This window comes from Phoenix dactylifera, unplaced genomic scaffold (genome assembly GCF_009389715.1).
Source record: "Phoenix dactylifera cultivar Barhee BC4 unplaced genomic scaffold, palm_55x_up_171113_PBpolish2nd_filt_p 000076F, whole genome shotgun sequence".
NCBI lineage: Eukaryota > Viridiplantae > Streptophyta > Magnoliopsida > Arecales > Arecaceae > Phoenix > Phoenix dactylifera.
In genome coordinates, this window is record NW_024067675.1 from 1,092,501 (window position 1) to 1,111,222 (window position 18,722).

Below are 18,722 nucleotides of genomic sequence, written 5' to 3' on the forward strand. Positions count from 1 at the left end.
CTGACTACCAAATTGAGTTACTTATGCAGTAATTTATACTATATTAAGAAATATATTGTTTTAGATTCCATGTGTCAAAATTTGTAACTAAAATAGGCTCCGTTCCATTCTCTACAAATATCTAGCAAAAGAAAAATATGCACACCTTTTTATTTTTCTATTTCTAATCTACATGATTTCTCTCAAGCATTCCAAAGCAGTTGTACTTCATTTTAAGTAATCTCTGTCGATCTCTTATCCACATCCTTAATTTTTAAAATTAAAATCAAATAAATACATCGATACTCTTTATTTAATTCATATATTTTCATTCTTAGTTTCCAATTCTTTAAACATGATAATTTCAAAATCATGAAATATTATCTTGATTCCGCCAGTTAACTTTCACAACGAGAGCACCTCTCCTATTTTATCTTAAAACAGGTTAGGCCTATTGCCTTGCACAAACTCTTATTTCTCAATCCCAATCAAACTATACTTCTCTCACAAAACTTCTCAAAGGTTAAGCCATCACTTAAGGGACTAAAGAGAGAATGTGGTGCAGGGTGGAACGGCGGCTATATAATATATTCAAAAAATCTATACTGCAACTCTGTTCCTCTCTCGATACAGCCTATAAAAAATTATAATTTTTTATCATTATGCAAATGTTACTGAGCAGCGGATGTTCCTCCTTTGCAGATCCCCACCACGGCTGTCTCTTACTTTAAATTAACTTCCAAACAACTCATAAAACTCCTGAATTGTTCAACTCTATCTAATGACTTGCGTCTTTTTAAATTGATATTAAATATCTAGTTAAATTCTAAATCTATCACATCCCTGTAGGACAGTAACTTCTTGTCGGTGAGATAACTTAAGATATACCGCCAGGTTGACTTCCTCTACTCCAACCTCTCCCAATTTCGAAGAAAGGGTCAGGGCCTGAAGGAGGCCGGCCATATCCACCACCGAAACGGAGTCCCTTCTTGCGGCTAGCGGAATCCTTTGGTCAGTTATTTATTCAATAGATACCCCCGGATCCAAGGAACGGTCTAATAAGAAAACAACAAGCGACACCGACGAGGGAGATGGCAGCGACCTCATCCTCCTCTCTGACGAAACCACTCTCTTCCTTTTTCTTCTCCTTCACATATCCCCGTTGAGATATTTTCTTCTTTTCTTTTCCTCCCCTTGGAGACCTTTGATCTGTCTCCCTTCCAATCGAAGCAACCGTGATATGGCTTCTCTTTTGGTTGCTCTTCCATTGCATGCTGCTTTCGGTCGCTCAAAGGTTTTTTTATTTTTTTTTCATTTATTTAGAAGTTATTGCCTATACTTTAAGATGTTGAGTCGTTTTGGCGATTCACGCATTCGATATTTGAATTTTTTCCCTCAAAAAAATCTTTTTTTTTTGTGGTTTCTCTAAAAAGTCCTGGCGTTACTAGGTGTTAAAGATTGGGCTTTTGTGGAATTGGTTTCTTGGCCATTTTTTCCCTTTAGAATTGATAAACCGGATGGTTTGTTTTTCTTCTTCGACCTCTTGTTTTGTTTTTCCCAATCACAGCTTTTCAAGAGAGTATGTGATTTCGCGACTTAATTAGGTTGGTTTGGAAGTCTTTTTTATCTTGGACTCTGGTTTTATCTTCACATATTATTACTTCTTTATACAACAATCTAGAAAAAGGAAGGCTCCGCTAAATTTGACACTCGTTGGGAAGTCCCTGAAGCTGGGTTTCTATGATTCGGATGAGCCAATGAGAGCTGTTAAACTGTCTCCTAACTGTGCTCTGCCTTTACCGACACTTTATTTTTTTGGTATTTAAAGCCTAAGCTTTGTAACTTCGTGAGGGCACTGAGGAAGGAAAGGAAAGATATGAAGATGGGGATAGCCAAGAATGGCAAGCAAGCCATGGATAGTAAGAGATTAGTTTATGATGGATTTCGCTACAAACTGCTTCTCATGCTAGGAAAAGAATACCGACTTTTTTTTGAGTAAAGGACTTATGAGTAAACATTTTTTTTGGTAATAAAATTATGAGTTATCGTTAATAGCTATCACTACTTATGACCCCTTATAAGGTGGAAATGGCACAAATTAGCGACTCTATTAAAAGAACTGATATAGTGATGCCTGATAAACTTTTGGACATTTACCATGCCTTTTGTATCCTATATATATACGAAAAAAATTCTAATTTGGGTATGCATGCAAGGTATTCTTTAGAAGGCTCTAGATACTAGATGCATGATGGGGTCATGGCTAACACAGTTTCCTGGTCTTGTTATGGAGTTTTTGCTTTATGTGCACGCCTTTTGCGAAATGCTGTTGATTCCTGGTCAAGAAGTTTTATTACCATTAAACCTAAAGGACTTGTTCATGGGAAGAAAACCTACCTTTACGATGTACAATCTAAGCTTATGAAACCAACGTCTTTGTTTTCCCTAGACCTTGAAATAGTTGGATGAAGATGGAAGTGTGTAGTGCTTTTTTTTTGTTTTGTTTTGTTTTTTTTTTTTTTTTTGGTGGGGGGGGGGGGGGACCGAGGGGATGTGGAAGTACAAGGAAAAGATATCATTATAATATTTAAATTTGATTGAAGTTCTAGTGCTAAGATTTACAAAGTCCAATCTCAATTATTTGTGATGCCATACACATAAAGGAACTTTCATTTTGATTATGAATTGCATTAATCCCCTAGGAAGTCATATGATGATTCGTAAAATATTTTATTTTTTCATCCTTTTCACTTTGTTTCTTTCTATTTGCAGGTATTTTGACCAATTAGGACCACTTTTGAAAAATTTGAAGTGCCCTTATCTTGTACATGACAATGGTTAATTCAATTATTGTGGAGTCATCAACTGAACTACAAAATGCTGAGCCTTTAGGAAGATTATCTATACTTTCCTATGGTGTTGGTCACATGCTAAATGACATCACATCAGCATGTTGGTTTACGTATTTGTTGTTATTCCTGACAGATATGGGACTAAGTCCAAGGTATATATTTCATCTGGACTTGCATATCTTTAATTGTTTTTTGCTTGGATTTCCCCTGAGATCCTTTGCCTTGACCTTGATATGCATTTGCATTTTTGTACCGTCCCATGGAAAAATATGTATCCAGTTACTCTGATGGAAGGATCGTTTGGCTCAATTGAAACATTAATGTTCCTTCATGGTATGATGTATCATGATATGATAGGTTGGTTCATTCATTATTTGTGTTGTTCTAGCACTTGCATACTTAGATCTACCTTTCTGATTTTTTAATTAATCAAATAGAAAGGGGTGTCCAAGAGGGCTCCCAACTCACTTCTTGCCCAGATAGTATCTTAGAAAGTAAGAACAACTGTAATTTGTAAAGTTGTGATGGCAACTGTAATTGCTGCAGCCCTACAGCCATTTCCTTTTTTTGCATAAGCCATAAACATGATTTTTCCCTTGCTTGATAGTATGAAAATTTTTTGAAAGCAATGTCCGCCATCTCGGTACCGGACCTTATACTGATGCCACACTAGCATAGTGTCGGTATGGTACGGTACGCAGTTTTTTGGCATATTGAATGTCAGTACGCCACCGGTACGGTATAGTACGTCCGGTATCGTCCGATTCGGTACGGTACGGCATACCATGTTTGAAAGAAATTGTTGATGGAAGTCTTTTCCTCTCTAGTCTCTTCCTATTTATCTTATGTCTCTACAAATATTGAATGGGTAAATCTCATGGCATAACAGACTTAAGTGAGCTGGATGTCGGAGCATCTTGCAGCTTCCTCTAATGAAATCCTGCTTATAGTGATTCTTTGCTACTTAATGAAGATATTCCAAGAATGATATCTCTTGAACCCTGGCAGTCACTAGACCATAGCACTTTGCTAATATTATATATGAGGTCTTCAATGCTGTTAATGATCATAATATTTACATAATTGTGTACATTTTTTTGTGAGATAGTTGTTTGGTGGATCCCTTGATTATCATTTATTGAGTCTCTACTATCGATAATTTGTGTAGCCAACTTAGTTTTTTTCCCTGCACTTATTTATTTATTTTTAATGTGGAAGAAATCTATTGCAGAATAGAGGTTCTATACCTTTGAATCTTATCTGATACGTTTGGGCAGTCCTTATGATTTGCAAAATGGTAATTTTGTCCCATGAGATCGTTTTATTTTATCTAATTTACCCAAATAATTATGTATTATGGGATCTGAACTGTCATTTTTGGTACCCTTCCTTATGGGGCGCTTAACATGGAAAGTGGAAACTTTGGTCATCCTCAACATGTTTTCTTTAAATATCTTACACCAATGACTGTTTAGGTAGTTTCTGGACTTGTGTGTTTCTTTCTTGAAGTTAGTTTCTCTCCTGGTTGCTTTCTGACTCTTGCTATTCTATCTCATAGAACTTCTAGCCCATCTTCTGCATTGTGATCTGCTCTGCAATTGGACATGTTAACATTTCGGTTATAATATCATGTTTGTTTAGACACTAATGGATTTGCGAGCATTTTTTTTGTGTGTGTAAAAATCTTCCAAATGCTGTTTTTATTGTTCAGCTTCCATGTAGCAAGCAAATTAAACCATATTTGAGTATAAATGCATTCTTTCCAGTCCTGTGTTATCTCTAGTTTTTATGAAGACAACTTAGGAAGGTGCATTATTAATTGGTCACCTTCTAATATTGTATTTGGCTAATCATATATACAGGGATGCAGCCATTGTTATGCTATCCGGCCAAATTGCTGATGCCTTTGCCACAGTATTTGCTGGAGAGCTGGTATATCATAGATTTTCATTTTGACAGCATTTGATATCATAGACTTTTACATGTTTAGATGCTCTTAATTGTCAATATTCTGATCTGGAAAACCTTGGGTACGTTTAGCTCTATCGGGTCAGATATACTTGGGATAGTCTGATTTCTTCCGAACCCTTTAAGAAAAGTTGCTCTTTTACACGATTAATGGATCCAAATCAGATATATGATGAATAATAACAAAAAAAAAAAGGAGCGTGGAGAGTGGAGATCTTGAAGACATTTCATCTAACATTATTGAGTTCATAGGTGCTGCTGCTTACTTTAGAGAGGACACACACACACACACACAGAGATATATATATTTCTGTTAACCCAAATAAATATTGCCGTATTTCCTACAAAAGTGACTTTAAGCAAAAGGTCCTTGGATGATACCTAGAATACACCATTGACAAGGACTATTTAGTTCTGTCATTCTGTTAGTCAATATTCAAAGGTCAACATCTTCATTGTTAATTTGAATAACTTGTCCCTTGTGATGTCTTTTTCTGATAAATAAATTATTCACATCAGATAGACCGGTTCGGGCACTTCAAACTATGGCATGCTGGAGGATCATTTTTGGTTGCCATTTCTTTTTCATCCGTTTTTGGTGGCTGCCTTCCCTGCAAAATCTTGGGGACTAATTCATCTACAGTACAAACTATTGGGTATAGCACATTTGCTGCAATATTTAACGTGGGTTGGGCTGCTACCCAAGTTTCACACATGTAATACTATCTATTTTTCAAAATTCTATTTTCATTCTTTTCTATCTGTCTTTATTTTATCCATACAGTTAAACACATTACGCTATTTTTCTTTGCTGTTCAAGGTCAATGGTAAATTGCATCACATTGAATCCAACAAGCAGAGTTGCACTTGCAAGCTGTCGTAATGCCTTCACAATGGTCATAATCTCTCTTAGTACATAAATTTTTTCATGTGCATCCTTTTTTTTTTGTTTTATGCCATATTAAATTAAAAAAATTCAAACTAAATTTATTGGCACTCTATGGTTGTTGAAGGTATCCAATCTCAGTTTATATGCAATTGCTTTAGCTGTATTCAGTGTATATGATGCCAAACAATCTGCTGATGTTAAGATTGAGGTATGTTCATATGTTGCTAAATATCCAAATCTTTTTTCTCTGTACATTTTTTTGTCTATTTCATCTTTTGTATTCCCTTGTTTTGACCAGTACCGCTGGATTGCATACCTGTCGATTTTCATTGGATGCTGCTTTGTGGTCATATTTCTCATTGGAACCAAAGAACCGGAGTAAGTTGATGGTTTGTAAACAATAATTTAAGTTTTCTCTGGTCCTAGGTTTAGTTTATCAGATGAGTCATAATTTTCAGATCTTTGTTTCCTACTTTTTTTCCACAAACCAAATGTCTATGTTCTATTTTCATTGTGTAGGTTGAAGCTTCAAGTCCAGTGTAAAGATCTTTCTAGAATTTCATGGGCCCACTGGTTCAAGAAGGTTTTATACTATCAAGTTGCTCTTGTTTATATGCTTACTCGACTAGCAACCAATGTTTCACAGGTTACAATACTTTCCAACTCCATTCGCTTTATCAATTCACTGGTGATAATGAATATTGTAATATATGCTCTGAGCAATATAGAAGTTTAGTATACACTTGCAAGGTATATCTTTGTTGCCTTCTATTATATTTTAACTGTTCACCTCATTCTATTTTGTATACATCAACCATGAGGATATTAAAATCTATCCAACTCTGTTACGCTTTTTCCTAGTTCATCAAGGGCGTATGCACGCCTTACTCTCATTTCCCTTCTTGACCACCTAGAATATAGTCTGTTTATTCATCTTGTCCTTTCTATTGTCTCAATATATGGCCCCTTTTCTTCATACTTCTTTTCATATGGTAAATAGGCAATTTGACAGATCCTATATTCGGATTTTTTTTGACTATGAATACAGTACCTGTACATACTCAAAGCTTCTGCCATTTTTGTTGTTGTTGTTCTTTTATTAGTTGTCTCACCTTTTCTTTTCCTGCTGAGTTTGTGTTCTGAAATACTGGTTGCTTAGCTTCTGGAACGTATCCTTTCACAACAAATGAATTTAACTTTTTCTTTCTAACAGTCTTTTTTGGCCATTCAAAGTACTATGATTTAAATTAATCAGGGCATTGTTTAGTTATTCTCGTGAGCTGGAATTCTTTATTTTTTATCAATATTTTGTTAATGGTGTTTTTGCATTGATAGATCTATAATGGGTTTTTTCTTGTTCTTTCCCTCATGGTTTCTATAATATAGTGTCCAGGCCAATAACATATTCCCACATCTTATGTTTTTTATTCCTTAATTTTTTTTGGATTTTATTAACTTGTGGATTCCAACAACACCTATTCAAATACTTTATACTTGTTAATAATGCTTAGTCAAATGCATCAGGGAAATACTGCAATCTTATTCAGGCAGAGTTAGAACCTTGCAAATTTCTTATTTTCTCATAGTATTTCTGGTCTTTGTTCAGGCACTTCTTGCATTCTATGTCATTGATGACTTGAAAATGAATCATTCTTCAAAGGCCTTGGTAAGCATTCAAACTTTTGAGCAGTCACATATACTAGAGAAAAACTTAACAACAGGATTTGAGCTAATATTTAACTCCTGCTGCATTTATAGTGGCCTAAATAGACTAAAGTGCCACATTGTTAATTAATATTTGAAATACCTATAAAGGATTAGCCAAAAATTTCAAGGTATCTCACCTATTTATGTTTAGGAAGAATTTCATCCACTGAATTTCATGGCAATGCACTCAAATATTTGTCGATCATGTTAAATGTGTGGATCTACAATCATGCCCATCATGCATTTTGATGACTTAATTCTAGCAGTTAAGATTTTTGAGCAAAAGTATGTTTTTTAACCGTTCTTTTCAGGTACCTGCCATTATCTACATTTGCAGCTTCATGGTATCTGTCATGCTTCAGGTCTTACTATAGCATCATAATCTTGTACATCATTTGGTGCTAATTAGTAGCCTGCTGTTTCCAAATAATAAACTTTGTAACTGCATATAGGAGATTAGATGGACTGGTTGGCGCCTTAAGGCCTTCTTTACTGGTGGGGCCATTTTCTGGATATTTTCTGGTGCAGGAATTTTTGTTCTTCCGAGCAAGCTCCAGAGTTTCATGTATATTCTGTCAATCACTATTGGTGTTGCCAATGCATTAATGATGGTGCGTTAATGAATCACATGCTCTAAAAATTTTAACTTCCTGGTCATCATCAACTGAATCAATCTTGTTAATATTGTGCAATTATCATCTGAGCAATTGGAAAATTATATTTTCAAGTCTCTCAATGTTGTTACTTGATGTGCTCAAGATGATATGGCTCCAGCAGACTGACATCTTGTGAAAAATTCCATGAAATTAATAACGTGCAGAAGTTGATATTTGAAATCACTACCTAATGGATATTTTATGGGACATTGTTTGGTAATTTTCCTTGAAAGCAGGTGACAGCAATTAGCATGGAAAGTGTCCTTGTTGGGGAAGACTTGAATGGTTGTGCTTTTGTTTACGGATCACTGAGTTTTCTGGACAAGTTGTCATGTGGGCTAGCTTTATATGTTCTTGAATCATATCAAGGTATATCAATTACTCGGTCGCCTGATATTATAGAATATATTATACCTCATATACAGTGAAGGACCACAGAACTAGCATGTCAAATACTTTGCCCTCAACACACTACTACTTGTATATATATACTCAAAAGTGTCTTCCAGACAAATTCATAAAAATGTGAAATCTGAGGTATAATATCATCTGTGATATATTCTTAGTTCACATGAGCTTGATACTATGCCCTCAACAATATGATTCTTAGTTCCATTATACAGTGACCCCATATAGTTGTGACTAGGCTGCTGGTCGCTGGTGTGGTACTCTATAATCAGATTTACGAGTATCTTATGTCAATTGACACCTTGCCAAAAATCGGCCATAATCATGGATATTATTGAACATTTGAGATGGTTGCTAGTATCCTCATTCACTGGTTTTTGGCTGTGATTTCATTTAGAGCAATGAGTTCATAATAACTCTTAGAGCTGCCTTAAAATATTGTCCTTAAAACTCCAAAAACTATATGGACATATGCATAAACAAATATTTGTATACTGAGGTAGATCATTTTAAGCTTCTTAAAGCTGATCAATGTTAGTTAAATTTTAATTAATAAAAAAAATAATCACCACAAGACTAGAGTTTAGCCCTTTTCTCTACAATGCTGGAAAGGCTATCTGAGATTTTTAACAACAATATGAAGTTTTTTATTTTTGCTTTTATTTTTTTGTTGCAAGTTTGATTGCATGTTTTTGAGGTCATTCTCATTACATCTGCTGGGACAATGTACAACTTTCTGTAGAAGGAGATTTGCTTATTTCATGTTCATTGTTTATCACTTTGTCAAAAATTTTATAATATGCTTTCCCGAGATGCCAGAAAAAACTCAAGTGGAATTGGTATTTTCGGCTAACAAGCTCAACCCTTTCTCTAGCAGGCGTGCCTGCTGCCATGGACAATCATGTAGTGACAGCAGGTCACTTTTCAATTAGCAGATGCGGTCTAGGACTCATTCCTGCAACTTGCGCACTTCTTTCAGCAATTATAACATATACTATAAGGCTTCCTGACCGTTCAAGGACTTTAATGGAGCCTCTTCTTGTGGGATCATAGGAATCTTGAATTTGGAACTTTTCTGTTGCAATTTGATTGAAAGATCAGATAATGAGATTGGCGGTGCTTCGAGGCATATTGCTTCGGTCCAGATTAAAGCAATTTAACAGATTGGTCTCCATACTATCTCATTCTAAGCTCTTGTAACCCATCGTCTGCTTCCTAGAGTACCTTCATTTTGTATTATCATCAGAACTTTTGCAAAAGAAGTTGATGCCAGGAGTGCCACAAAAGCAGTTGTGATGAGGAGAGAGCTAATTTATAGCCTCACTTGCTGACAGACAGATCTGCACAGATTGAAATATTGTATGCTAAAAAAGTTCTGGATGATCTAACGTTACATTGGATATTTTACTTTTTTTGGTCATGTATTATATTAAACAACTTTGCTGTCCTTCATTTTTTGGACAGCCATGTACATTGTAATACAAGCACTTTGCATGATTTATTGCATATTTGTTTTGTGTAGTTTCCCATAAAAAGAGTTTTCTTTATGTATTGATTTATTTATTTGATCACTTGTCTTAAGGGATACTGATGGTATATCCAGCAAGTGATGGCGAAACTGGGGCAGGAGTTGAGAACCTTGTATTACTAATTTTCCTTTCCGTTTTCTTTATCAACCGCATTGTTCCTGGGGTCATTGTCGTTGCCTCTCATTGATGTTGGAAAACCGCATCAAATTGGTTTAAGGACAGGCTCTTGCTTAGAAGCAAACCCTTCTTAACAGGATCGACGAGAGTTGCTATCTTTTTCATTATTTGATGCACGGTCACCCGATGTAGTGGAGGGTCCCACTTCAGTATCTGCTTCGATTCATGTGGCTACTATGGTCACAACTGTCATTTTCATGATTACAAGGTGCTCCCTTTATTTGAATACCCACCTACAAATTGTTCTTAATGGCCTCTACATCTTCTCGAAGGATTTTATTGAAGTCCATTCCTCTTGTTCCAGTTGGCTGTCTTCTTTTGCCAACATCTGCTTTATTCTCGTTAATTTTCTCTTTCTCTTCCTTTAATGGAGTTATTACAAATTCAATGAGTGGGAATTTGTTCCTATTTTTTTTTTCTCAATTTCATTTTTTCCAATTTTTAAAAAATACTTCTATTTTTCTATTGTTTCGTAACTATATTTTCATAGTCCGGATCTAGGCAAGTTAGCACGTTATAAACCTGCAGTAAATTGAAGCATAGTCATCCAGATGGGCAGAAAAAGCCTTAAATAAACAAAACTGGATACTCGCAATTTTCTTAGTGTAGAGAGATGGATTTAGAATGCTTAAGTATTAAGCTCACCAGAGTTGGCTTCTATGCGATTCTGTAACTGGCGGTCTTCCAGTTCTATAAGCTGGGACAGATGGCTCCCAACTTTTCTTCTCGAAATAGAACTTTAGCAGCCAAAACTCCATAATGATGAGAGATGGAGCAATTTTATCGGCGGATACCTCAACAGCTTTCTGGATTTTCATCCAATGCACTCCTGCCACGTCAAGAACTTCTGGTGGGCCCCATAACTAAGATGCAGTCGAAAGTTCAGCACACTGTAATGTTGCCATACTAACTGAAGATGTTCTCTGTTTTGTTTTTTTCTTTTCTTTTGGGGGAAATGAAGATGGTGTAAACTTTCTCCCGAGCAGAGCAGAACAGAACAGAACTCCATGGATTGGAAGCCTGCTCACCACAAGTAGTAGAGAGGCTTACTGAAGGTTAAAGAAATATTCTCAAAGAGTCAAAGAAGAGAGATAAAAAAACTTTATTTGCCCTCTACCAAGTTATTGATGAAGCTAATTTTGAGAAAATTTTTAATGCCAAAACTTCAAAGGAGTCATGATAAATTCTTAAGAATGCTTGTAGGGATATTAACAAAGTTATGAAGGTGTGGCTCTAAATTTTGAAATTTTTTTTTGAGGAGTTGAGCATGAATGAAATAAAAAGAAATGGTGAGGAGATTGATGATGTTAGGGTGATAGAGAAAATTTTGCATTCTTTGACCCCAAAATTTGAGCATGTGGTGGTAGTCATTGAAGAGACAAAAGATTTGAACACTATGACAATTGATCATTTTATTGGAATGCTACAAGTTCATAAGCATAGATTGAATAAGAATTCTTCTAGTTCTTTAGAACAAGCTCTTCAATCCAAGCTCTTTATGCAAGATGTCAAGGAAGAATGCCATATTACTATTACTCAAAGAGGCCAAGGTGAAGCTATGAGAATCGAGGAAGAAATTATAGAGGTTGTGGAAGAGATTATGGAAACTAAGGAAGAAGATTTAGTAATCAAGGAAGCAATTCCGGTTATAGAGGAAGAGGTGGAAGGCATGGTGGAAGAGGTCAATTATCATTTCCTCCAAAAGAAAGGTCAAGAGGCAATTTTAATCATCATTCTAATCAATAAAACTTTGATAAGAGAAATGTGCAATGCTTCAATTGTTACAAGTATGGGCACTATAGCAATGAATGTTGGGCAAAGCAAGGCAATAAAGTTGGAGAGCAAACTAATATCATTGAGAAAGAGAGTATTGATGGGGTGACGTCTACTTTGTTGTTGGCTCATAATGGGAATGAGAAGAATGAAAACAATGCATGGTATCTTGATACTGGCGCAAGCAACCACATGACGGGAAAGAAGGAATTGTTTGTTGATTTGGATGAAGTTATGCAAGGCTATGTTACTTTTGGTGACAACTTCAAAATTCTGGCATAAAGCAAAGGTACTATTCTCATCAAGCTGAAGAATGGCAATCATGATTTTATTTCCGATGTCTATTATATTCCAAATTTGCATAAAAATCTTTTGATCTTGGGTCAACTTTTGGAGAAAAATTATTGTGTTAATATGAAAAACTACTCTCTTACTTTGTGGGATAGTCATTGTAATTTAATTACTCATGTAAAAATGTCACATGGAAGAATGTTATCTTTGCATATTCAACATGATGTACTCAAATGTCTTAGCTCCATTACACATGACAATTCTTGGTTGTGGCATTTGACATTTGGGCATCTTAACTTTGGAGGCTTGAAGCTCTTGACTACAAAGAACATGGTGAAGGGGTTACCATTTATTGATCATGTACATCAAGTGTGTGAAGGGTGCATTCTTGGCAAGCATCAAAGATCAAGATTCATTAAAGAAATGAGATGGAGAGCATGAAAACCATTGGATCTTGCGCACACTGATATTTATGGCCTTTTGAAGCCTATGTCAAATTGTAGAATCGGTACTTTCTTACTTTCATTGATGATTTTAGTCGGAAGACTTGGGTGTATTTTTTGAAAAGAAAATTTGATGCATTGGATATTTTCAAAGAGTTTAAAACTTTTGTTGAGAAGCAAAGTGGCTACCAATTAAAGATTTTGAGATTTGATAGAGGTAGAGAGTATACTTCCGATCTCTTTGAAAATTATTGTAAGGAGCACGAGATATGCATCAAGTGACTCCATCCTACACACCTCAACTTAATGGTGTTGCCGAAAGAAAGAATCAGACAATCTTGGACATGACAAGAAGTATGTTGAAAGGAGAAAAAATGCCTAGAGAATTTTGGGCTGAAGCAGTTGCATATGCTGTCTACTTATTGAATATATGCTCTACAAAGAGTGTTTATTTGAAGACACCGGAAGAAGCTTGGAGCTCTTTCAAGCCATATGTCTCTCATTTTAAAGTTTTTGGATGCATTGCATATGCTAAAATTTTGGAGGCTAGAAGGATAAAGCTTGATGATAAGAGTAAAAAATGCATTTTTCTTGGTTATGGTGGGCAAGCAATGGGCTACAAATTGTATAATCCAATTACAAAGAATGCATTCATGTTCATAAGTAGAGATGTTGTGTTTGAAGAAGAAGGCATGTGGGATTAGAATTAAAATAAGACTACTCTAGTTGAGCTACAAGTTAAATAAGAGGAAGTACCAACACAAGTTGAGAATGATTCACAATCATTTTTACAAGAATCCCCTTTTTCATCATCATTCTTATCATCGGAAGAAAGTTCTAATGAAATGCCACTCAAAGTGAGAAGTTGAGAGAAGTTTATAAAGCTACGGAGACTCAAGATGGTAATCTAAATTTGTATTATTTCTTCATGTATTGTGATCCTATATTCTTTAAAGAGGCTATTCAAGAAGATAAGTGGAAGAAAGCAATGGATGAAAAGATCAAGACAATTAGGAAGAATGATACTTAGGCTTTGACAAGCTTACCAAAAGAACAAAAATCAATTAGTATGAAGTGGTGTACAAGACAAAGAAAGATGCAAAGGGAGAAGTTTGAAGAGGTTGGTAGTAAAAGGTTATAAGCAATAACTCGGAGTTGATTTTGGTGAAGTATTTTGGTTCTTTCTTTGGCCGCTCAATACAAATGAAAAATCTATCAATTTAATAAAAATTGGCTTTCTTGAATGACTTTCTTAAAGAGAAGATTTATGTAGAACAACTTTTAGGGTATGTTAAAGTAGGTCATGAAGACAAAGTGTACAAGTTGAAGAAGGCTCTTTATGGGTTGAATCAAGCACTAAAAGCATATAATGCGAGATTTGACAATTATTTTAATAACATCGCAATATCATCAAGAGGATCCTATGCTATATCAAAGCTACACTCAATAATGGTTTATTCTACTCTCATTTACATGATTTTAGACTTGTGGGTTATTCCGATAGTGATTGGGGTAGAGATTTGGATGAAAGGAAGAGCACCTCCAGCCATGTCTTCTTTATGGAAAATAGTGCATTCACTTGGTCATCCAAGAAGCAATCAATTATAACTTTATCAACCTATGAGGCGGAGTATGTGGCAGCAAATTCTACCATTTGTCATTTTATTTGATTGAGAAATTTTTTAAACTATTTGGGTTTTGCTCAAGAAAGTGCCACAGAAATTTTTGTTGATAATCGATCGGCAATTGCTTTGGCTAAGAAACTAGTATTTCATGAAAGAAGCAAGCATATTGACACTCGCTATCAGTTTATCTGAGAGCATGTGAAGGAGAAAAGAGTAGAATTGGTGCATTGCAAGTCTCAAGACCAGGTGGCAGATATCTTCACCAAGCCATTGAAGCATAATGTGTTTAGAAAATTAAAGAATATGTTGGGCATGAAAGCTTTTGGAAATTGGGTTTAAGGGTGGATGTTGAAAATGTAAACCCAATTTAATGGATTTCTTTTAACTTTTTGCTTTATGGCATCCTACGTATTTTTCTAGTTTTTTAAGTGTATTTTTCTAGTTTCTTAGTGTACTTATAATAGTCTGTTAGTTTAGGTCCCACTTTATGTAAAAAAAAGGAAAAAATCAGTCCAAGGGTTTTATGGTATGAGAGTGACTTTTAAGTTCCTCTTTGAAAAGAAGAAGAGGAAGGTGAGAGCTTGGTAGGAGAAATTTTTTGAGCAAATTTTTGTGTTAAAAAGAAGAAGACAATAAGAAGAAAAGGTATCTTCCAAGTTGCTGATTTTCTGCATATTTGTAAGTTATATTTTCAGTTTTTTATGGTTGAAATGAAAGGTTTTTTGAAGTGGATTTGAGCCTATCTCGTGCCTCATTGTTCAGCTCTATTTTTCATTATTATTTGATGCCATTTGTATGTTATTAGCATCTATTTTGCTCCAACAACGCGAACCATGTGGGGATTATCTTTCGATCTAACGGAGAAGAACTCGGCGATGGGGGCTAGCCAAAGGTGCAAGCTGATAGAGGGACAGGTGCACAGCTTTTCTCTCCCTCCTCTCTCTCTTAACCTTGCTCGGGGAGAAGATGGATGGATGCGAAAGTGGTTTTCCACGATGGTGAAAACTCCCATTCATGTTAAAATTCACCAAACTAGAGTTGAACCATTTGGCATGGACAACTGTAGAGGTCCAAGAAGCGAAGAAAATTAATATAGGACATGCGCTAGAGAAAGAAATATGAGATGCGCTTCTTATTTTATTAGTATTTTTTTTAATATTTATCTTGAAGAAGAAACCTAAAAGTTAAAAGACTTTTCTTACATCGTCAATTCTATGATTGGAAAAAAATATAGCATCCTCTTTTTTTTTAATTTTTAGAACATATTTTTTATCGATACACATTACATGACCAGATGATACACACCAAACAAATTAATCATGTAATATGTTAATATATATTTTTAGGTAAATTGATACATAATTTGTAGAATATGGTATTCATCAATGTGCAGTATATGGCCAGATGATATATACTGTGGAGTGATTGATTAAAACCCCATTTGATTTTGATGAGCTCAAAGCATTTGAGTATATCTTGTGATTACTAATGAATTCAATTGAGTGTTTCAGTGAAAATCCTGTCCAAGTGTCTCTAGATTTGGTTCATAGTATTTTGGATAAGGTAAGAAGTCTGCTGAACCAAAGTCTGAGACTCGAGTCGACTCCCGAGTATCACGAGTCGACTCCAAGCGTATCAAGTTCACTGGCACGAGCTCGAGTCGACTCCAGATCAGTACGAGTCGACTCCGACTGAGAACAGACAGAAGGACAGAAAGCTTCAACTCAGAAACTGTCAACGAGTCGACTCCCGAAGTGCGCGAGTTGACTCCAATGTTCAACGAGTCGACTCCAGGGTAGTAAGAGTCGACTCCAAGAGAAACACAAAGAAAAGTCAGAGAGCAGTTTTCGGGTCTGAGATTCGAGTCGACTCCAGTGGAACGCGAGTCGACTCCGATGGTTGGCAGGTCGACTCCAAAGAAGGTAAGAGTCGACTCTCAGAGGAACACAAGGAAAAAGTCAGAGAACGATTTTCGGACTCTGAGATTCGAGTCGACTCCCGCAGTACGCGAGTCGACTCCGAGACTGAGCGACCATCAACAGACAGAAGACCATGTTACTGCCTCTGAGATTCGAGTCGACTCACAGACAGCTCGAGTCGACTCCGAGACAAGCTTCACGTCAAAAGGCAGAAGACCAACTTTCGGAAACTGAGAGCCGAGTCGACTCCAAGGAAGTTCGAGTCGACTCCAAGACTGGATAAGCCAAAAGACAGAGAATCGGGAGTTCGGGCTCTGAGATTCGAGCTCCCAGGACAGTCGAGTCGACTCGAGTGGACAAAATTCAAAATTGGATCCACGGACTTCAGTGGATGAGCCGACTCCAAAATTGCCAGGTCAGCTCCAGAAGTTGGCGAGTCGACTCCAGGTCAAGACGAGTCGACTCCCAGTCAAGACGGCAACTTTAATTCAAATTTGGAACAGTTGTCGAGTCGACTCCGGAAAAGTGTGAGTCGACTCCTGCTACAGCCGAGTCGACTCCTGATCGCGCGAGTCGACTCCAACCCACCAACGGTCATATTGTCAGGCTGCGCAGAGTATGCAGAACGGCCAGAAAAAGCAGAGTAACGGCTAGTTTCCGTGGGGGTTGGCTTAAATAGCCACAGAGGACTGTAGCAAGGTAGAGAACAGATATTCCACTCCAAGCATTCAAGTTTTCAAGCTCTCCAAGTGCTCTTAAACGAAAAAGGGAAGATCTGCATTTACTGCTCCAACAACTTCTTCCCAACAATCAAAGCTTCCTCCTCCTGCATTCAAGTCGACCACTCTTTCAAGAGGAGACCGGAGTTCTAGAAGCCATACCTCTTCACCAGCTTAAAAGCGTTTGAGGGCTTCTAACTCCTTTATGATTATATTGTTTTAAATCTGCTTTTTGAGAAGCTATTTTCTGTTTTCTTCTATCTCTTGTATTTACTTGATTCAATCGGGGGATTGAATCAAGGGGTTTAAGGTTGGTTGGTGAGCCAAGTTAAAACCAACGTGTGTAAGGGTTTGATTGTGAGCCCGGAAAAACAATCGGGGTTGGTTCTAGTCGGTGAGCCTGGGAAAACCGACCGAGTTCGTTGTGAGCTCGTAAAACAACAAGTTTGGTTGTGAGCTTGCAAAACAACCGGCTGTAATCCAAGGGGGTTATAGTGAAATTCCCAAGTGAGACTTGGGGAGTGGACGTAGGAGCAAGGGTTAGCTCCGAACCACTATAAAACTTTGTGTTTGTAGTGCATTGTCTCTCATCTTCTTCCCCGCACATTACTCACAGCACTAGGCTTTAATTAAATAACTTGCTATAGTTTTTAATTAATCATCCACAAAGTTTTAATTAGCCAAATTATTTTAAAAACCCAATTCACCCCCCCCTCTTGGGTTGTCTATCTGGGCAACAAGTGGTATCAGAGCCAAAAACTCTTCCACTCAAGAGTTAAAAGATCAAAATGACAACCCCATTTGGATCTTCTCACATTGAGGGTCAGTCCACCCAAAGACCCCCTTTCTTCAATGGATCTGACTACTCATACTGGAAGGCTAGGATGAGAATATTCATCCAAGCCCAAGACTATGAGATGTGGTCCATTGTAGTAAATGGGCCATACATCCTATCCATTTACGTAGATGGTGTTAAGGTACCTAAACTAGAAATGGACTGGGATGAACATGACATGAGGAAGGCACAATTAAACTCTAAAGCAATGAATGTCTTCTATTGTGCCTTAGACCGTAATGAATTCAATAGGATTTCAACTTGTAATTCAGCAAAAGAAATTTGGGACAGACTTGAAGTGACCCATGAGGGCACGAATCAAGTCAAGGAATCCAAAATAAACATCTTGGTTCATAAATATGAACTATTTAAAATGGATTCAAATGAAACAATCACATCCATGTTCACTAGGTTTACTGATATTGTCAATGGTCTAAAAAGCCTTGGCAAGAACTATACTAACAGTGAGCTTGTCAGAAAAATCCTTCGGTGTCTACCGAGGTCGTGGGAAGCTAAAGTGACAGCAATCCAAGAAGCCAAGGACTTGAACAAGCTACCACTTGAGGAGCTTCTTGGATCCCTCATGACGCACGAGCTCACCATGAAACAACACAACGAGGAAGAGTCCTCCCATAAGAAAAAGGTAATAGCCCTTAAATCTACATCTTCTGACAAGGACTTGTCTTGCAGCAGCAGCAGTGAAGAAGAAGAAGATGAGGAAGATGGTGGTGAGGCTCTTCTTGTGCGCAAGTTCAAGAAATTCATCAACCACAAGAAGTCCTATCATCAAAGGAGAGGCCCCTCAAATTCCTACCGCAAAGACAAAGGTAAGGAAAGGGAAAATGAGGGGATTGGTTGTTACGAGTGCAAGAAGCCGGGTCACATAAGAGCGGAGTGCCCCTTACTGAAGAAGGGGAGTAAGTACAAGAAGAAAAAGGCACTTGTCACTACC

At 36.8% G+C, this 18,722-nt stretch overlaps 2 protein-coding genes across 6 annotated transcripts; both read left to right on the top strand.

The window, feature by feature from the left end:
* Window positions 1-905: 905 nt before the first annotated feature.
* On the top strand, window positions 906-9,994 carry LOC103706582 (major facilitator superfamily domain-containing protein 12-like). 5 transcript variants are annotated; one of them, XM_026804656.2, is made up of 14 exons: window positions 906-1,273; window positions 2,752-2,983; window positions 3,126-3,145; window positions 4,692-4,763; window positions 5,319-5,515; window positions 5,620-5,695; window positions 5,813-5,896; window positions 5,987-6,066; window positions 6,208-6,334; window positions 7,295-7,354; window positions 7,707-7,757; window positions 7,848-8,006; window positions 8,288-8,420; window positions 9,334-9,994. In XM_026804656.2, exons 4-14 carry the CDS (start codon window positions 4,710-4,712, stop codon window positions 9,510-9,512), a joined length of 1,200 nt encoding a protein of 399 aa, XP_026660457.1. In that variant the 5' UTR covers window positions 906-1,273; window positions 2,752-2,983; window positions 3,126-3,145; window positions 4,692-4,709; the 3' UTR covers window positions 9,513-9,994. The 5 variants fall into 5 exon arrangements, with proteins under 5 accessions (XP_026660457.1, XP_008788956.1, XP_008788963.1 ...); XM_008790734.3 differs by lacking the exon at window positions 3,126-3,145 and having other exon boundaries at window positions 4,694-4,763; XM_008790741.3 differs by lacking the exon at window positions 3,126-3,145 and having other exon boundaries at window positions 4,694-4,763; window positions 9,337-9,994.
* A 1,438-nt stretch (window positions 9,995-11,432) lies between these two features.
* Window positions 11,433-12,220, top strand: LOC103708097. Its single transcript, XM_008792878.2, has 2 exons — window positions 11,433-11,846; window positions 11,954-12,220. Exons 1-2 carry the CDS (start codon window positions 11,433-11,435, stop codon window positions 12,218-12,220), a joined length of 681 nt encoding a protein of 226 aa, XP_008791100.2.
* Window positions 12,221-18,722: the final 6,502 nt, after the last annotated feature.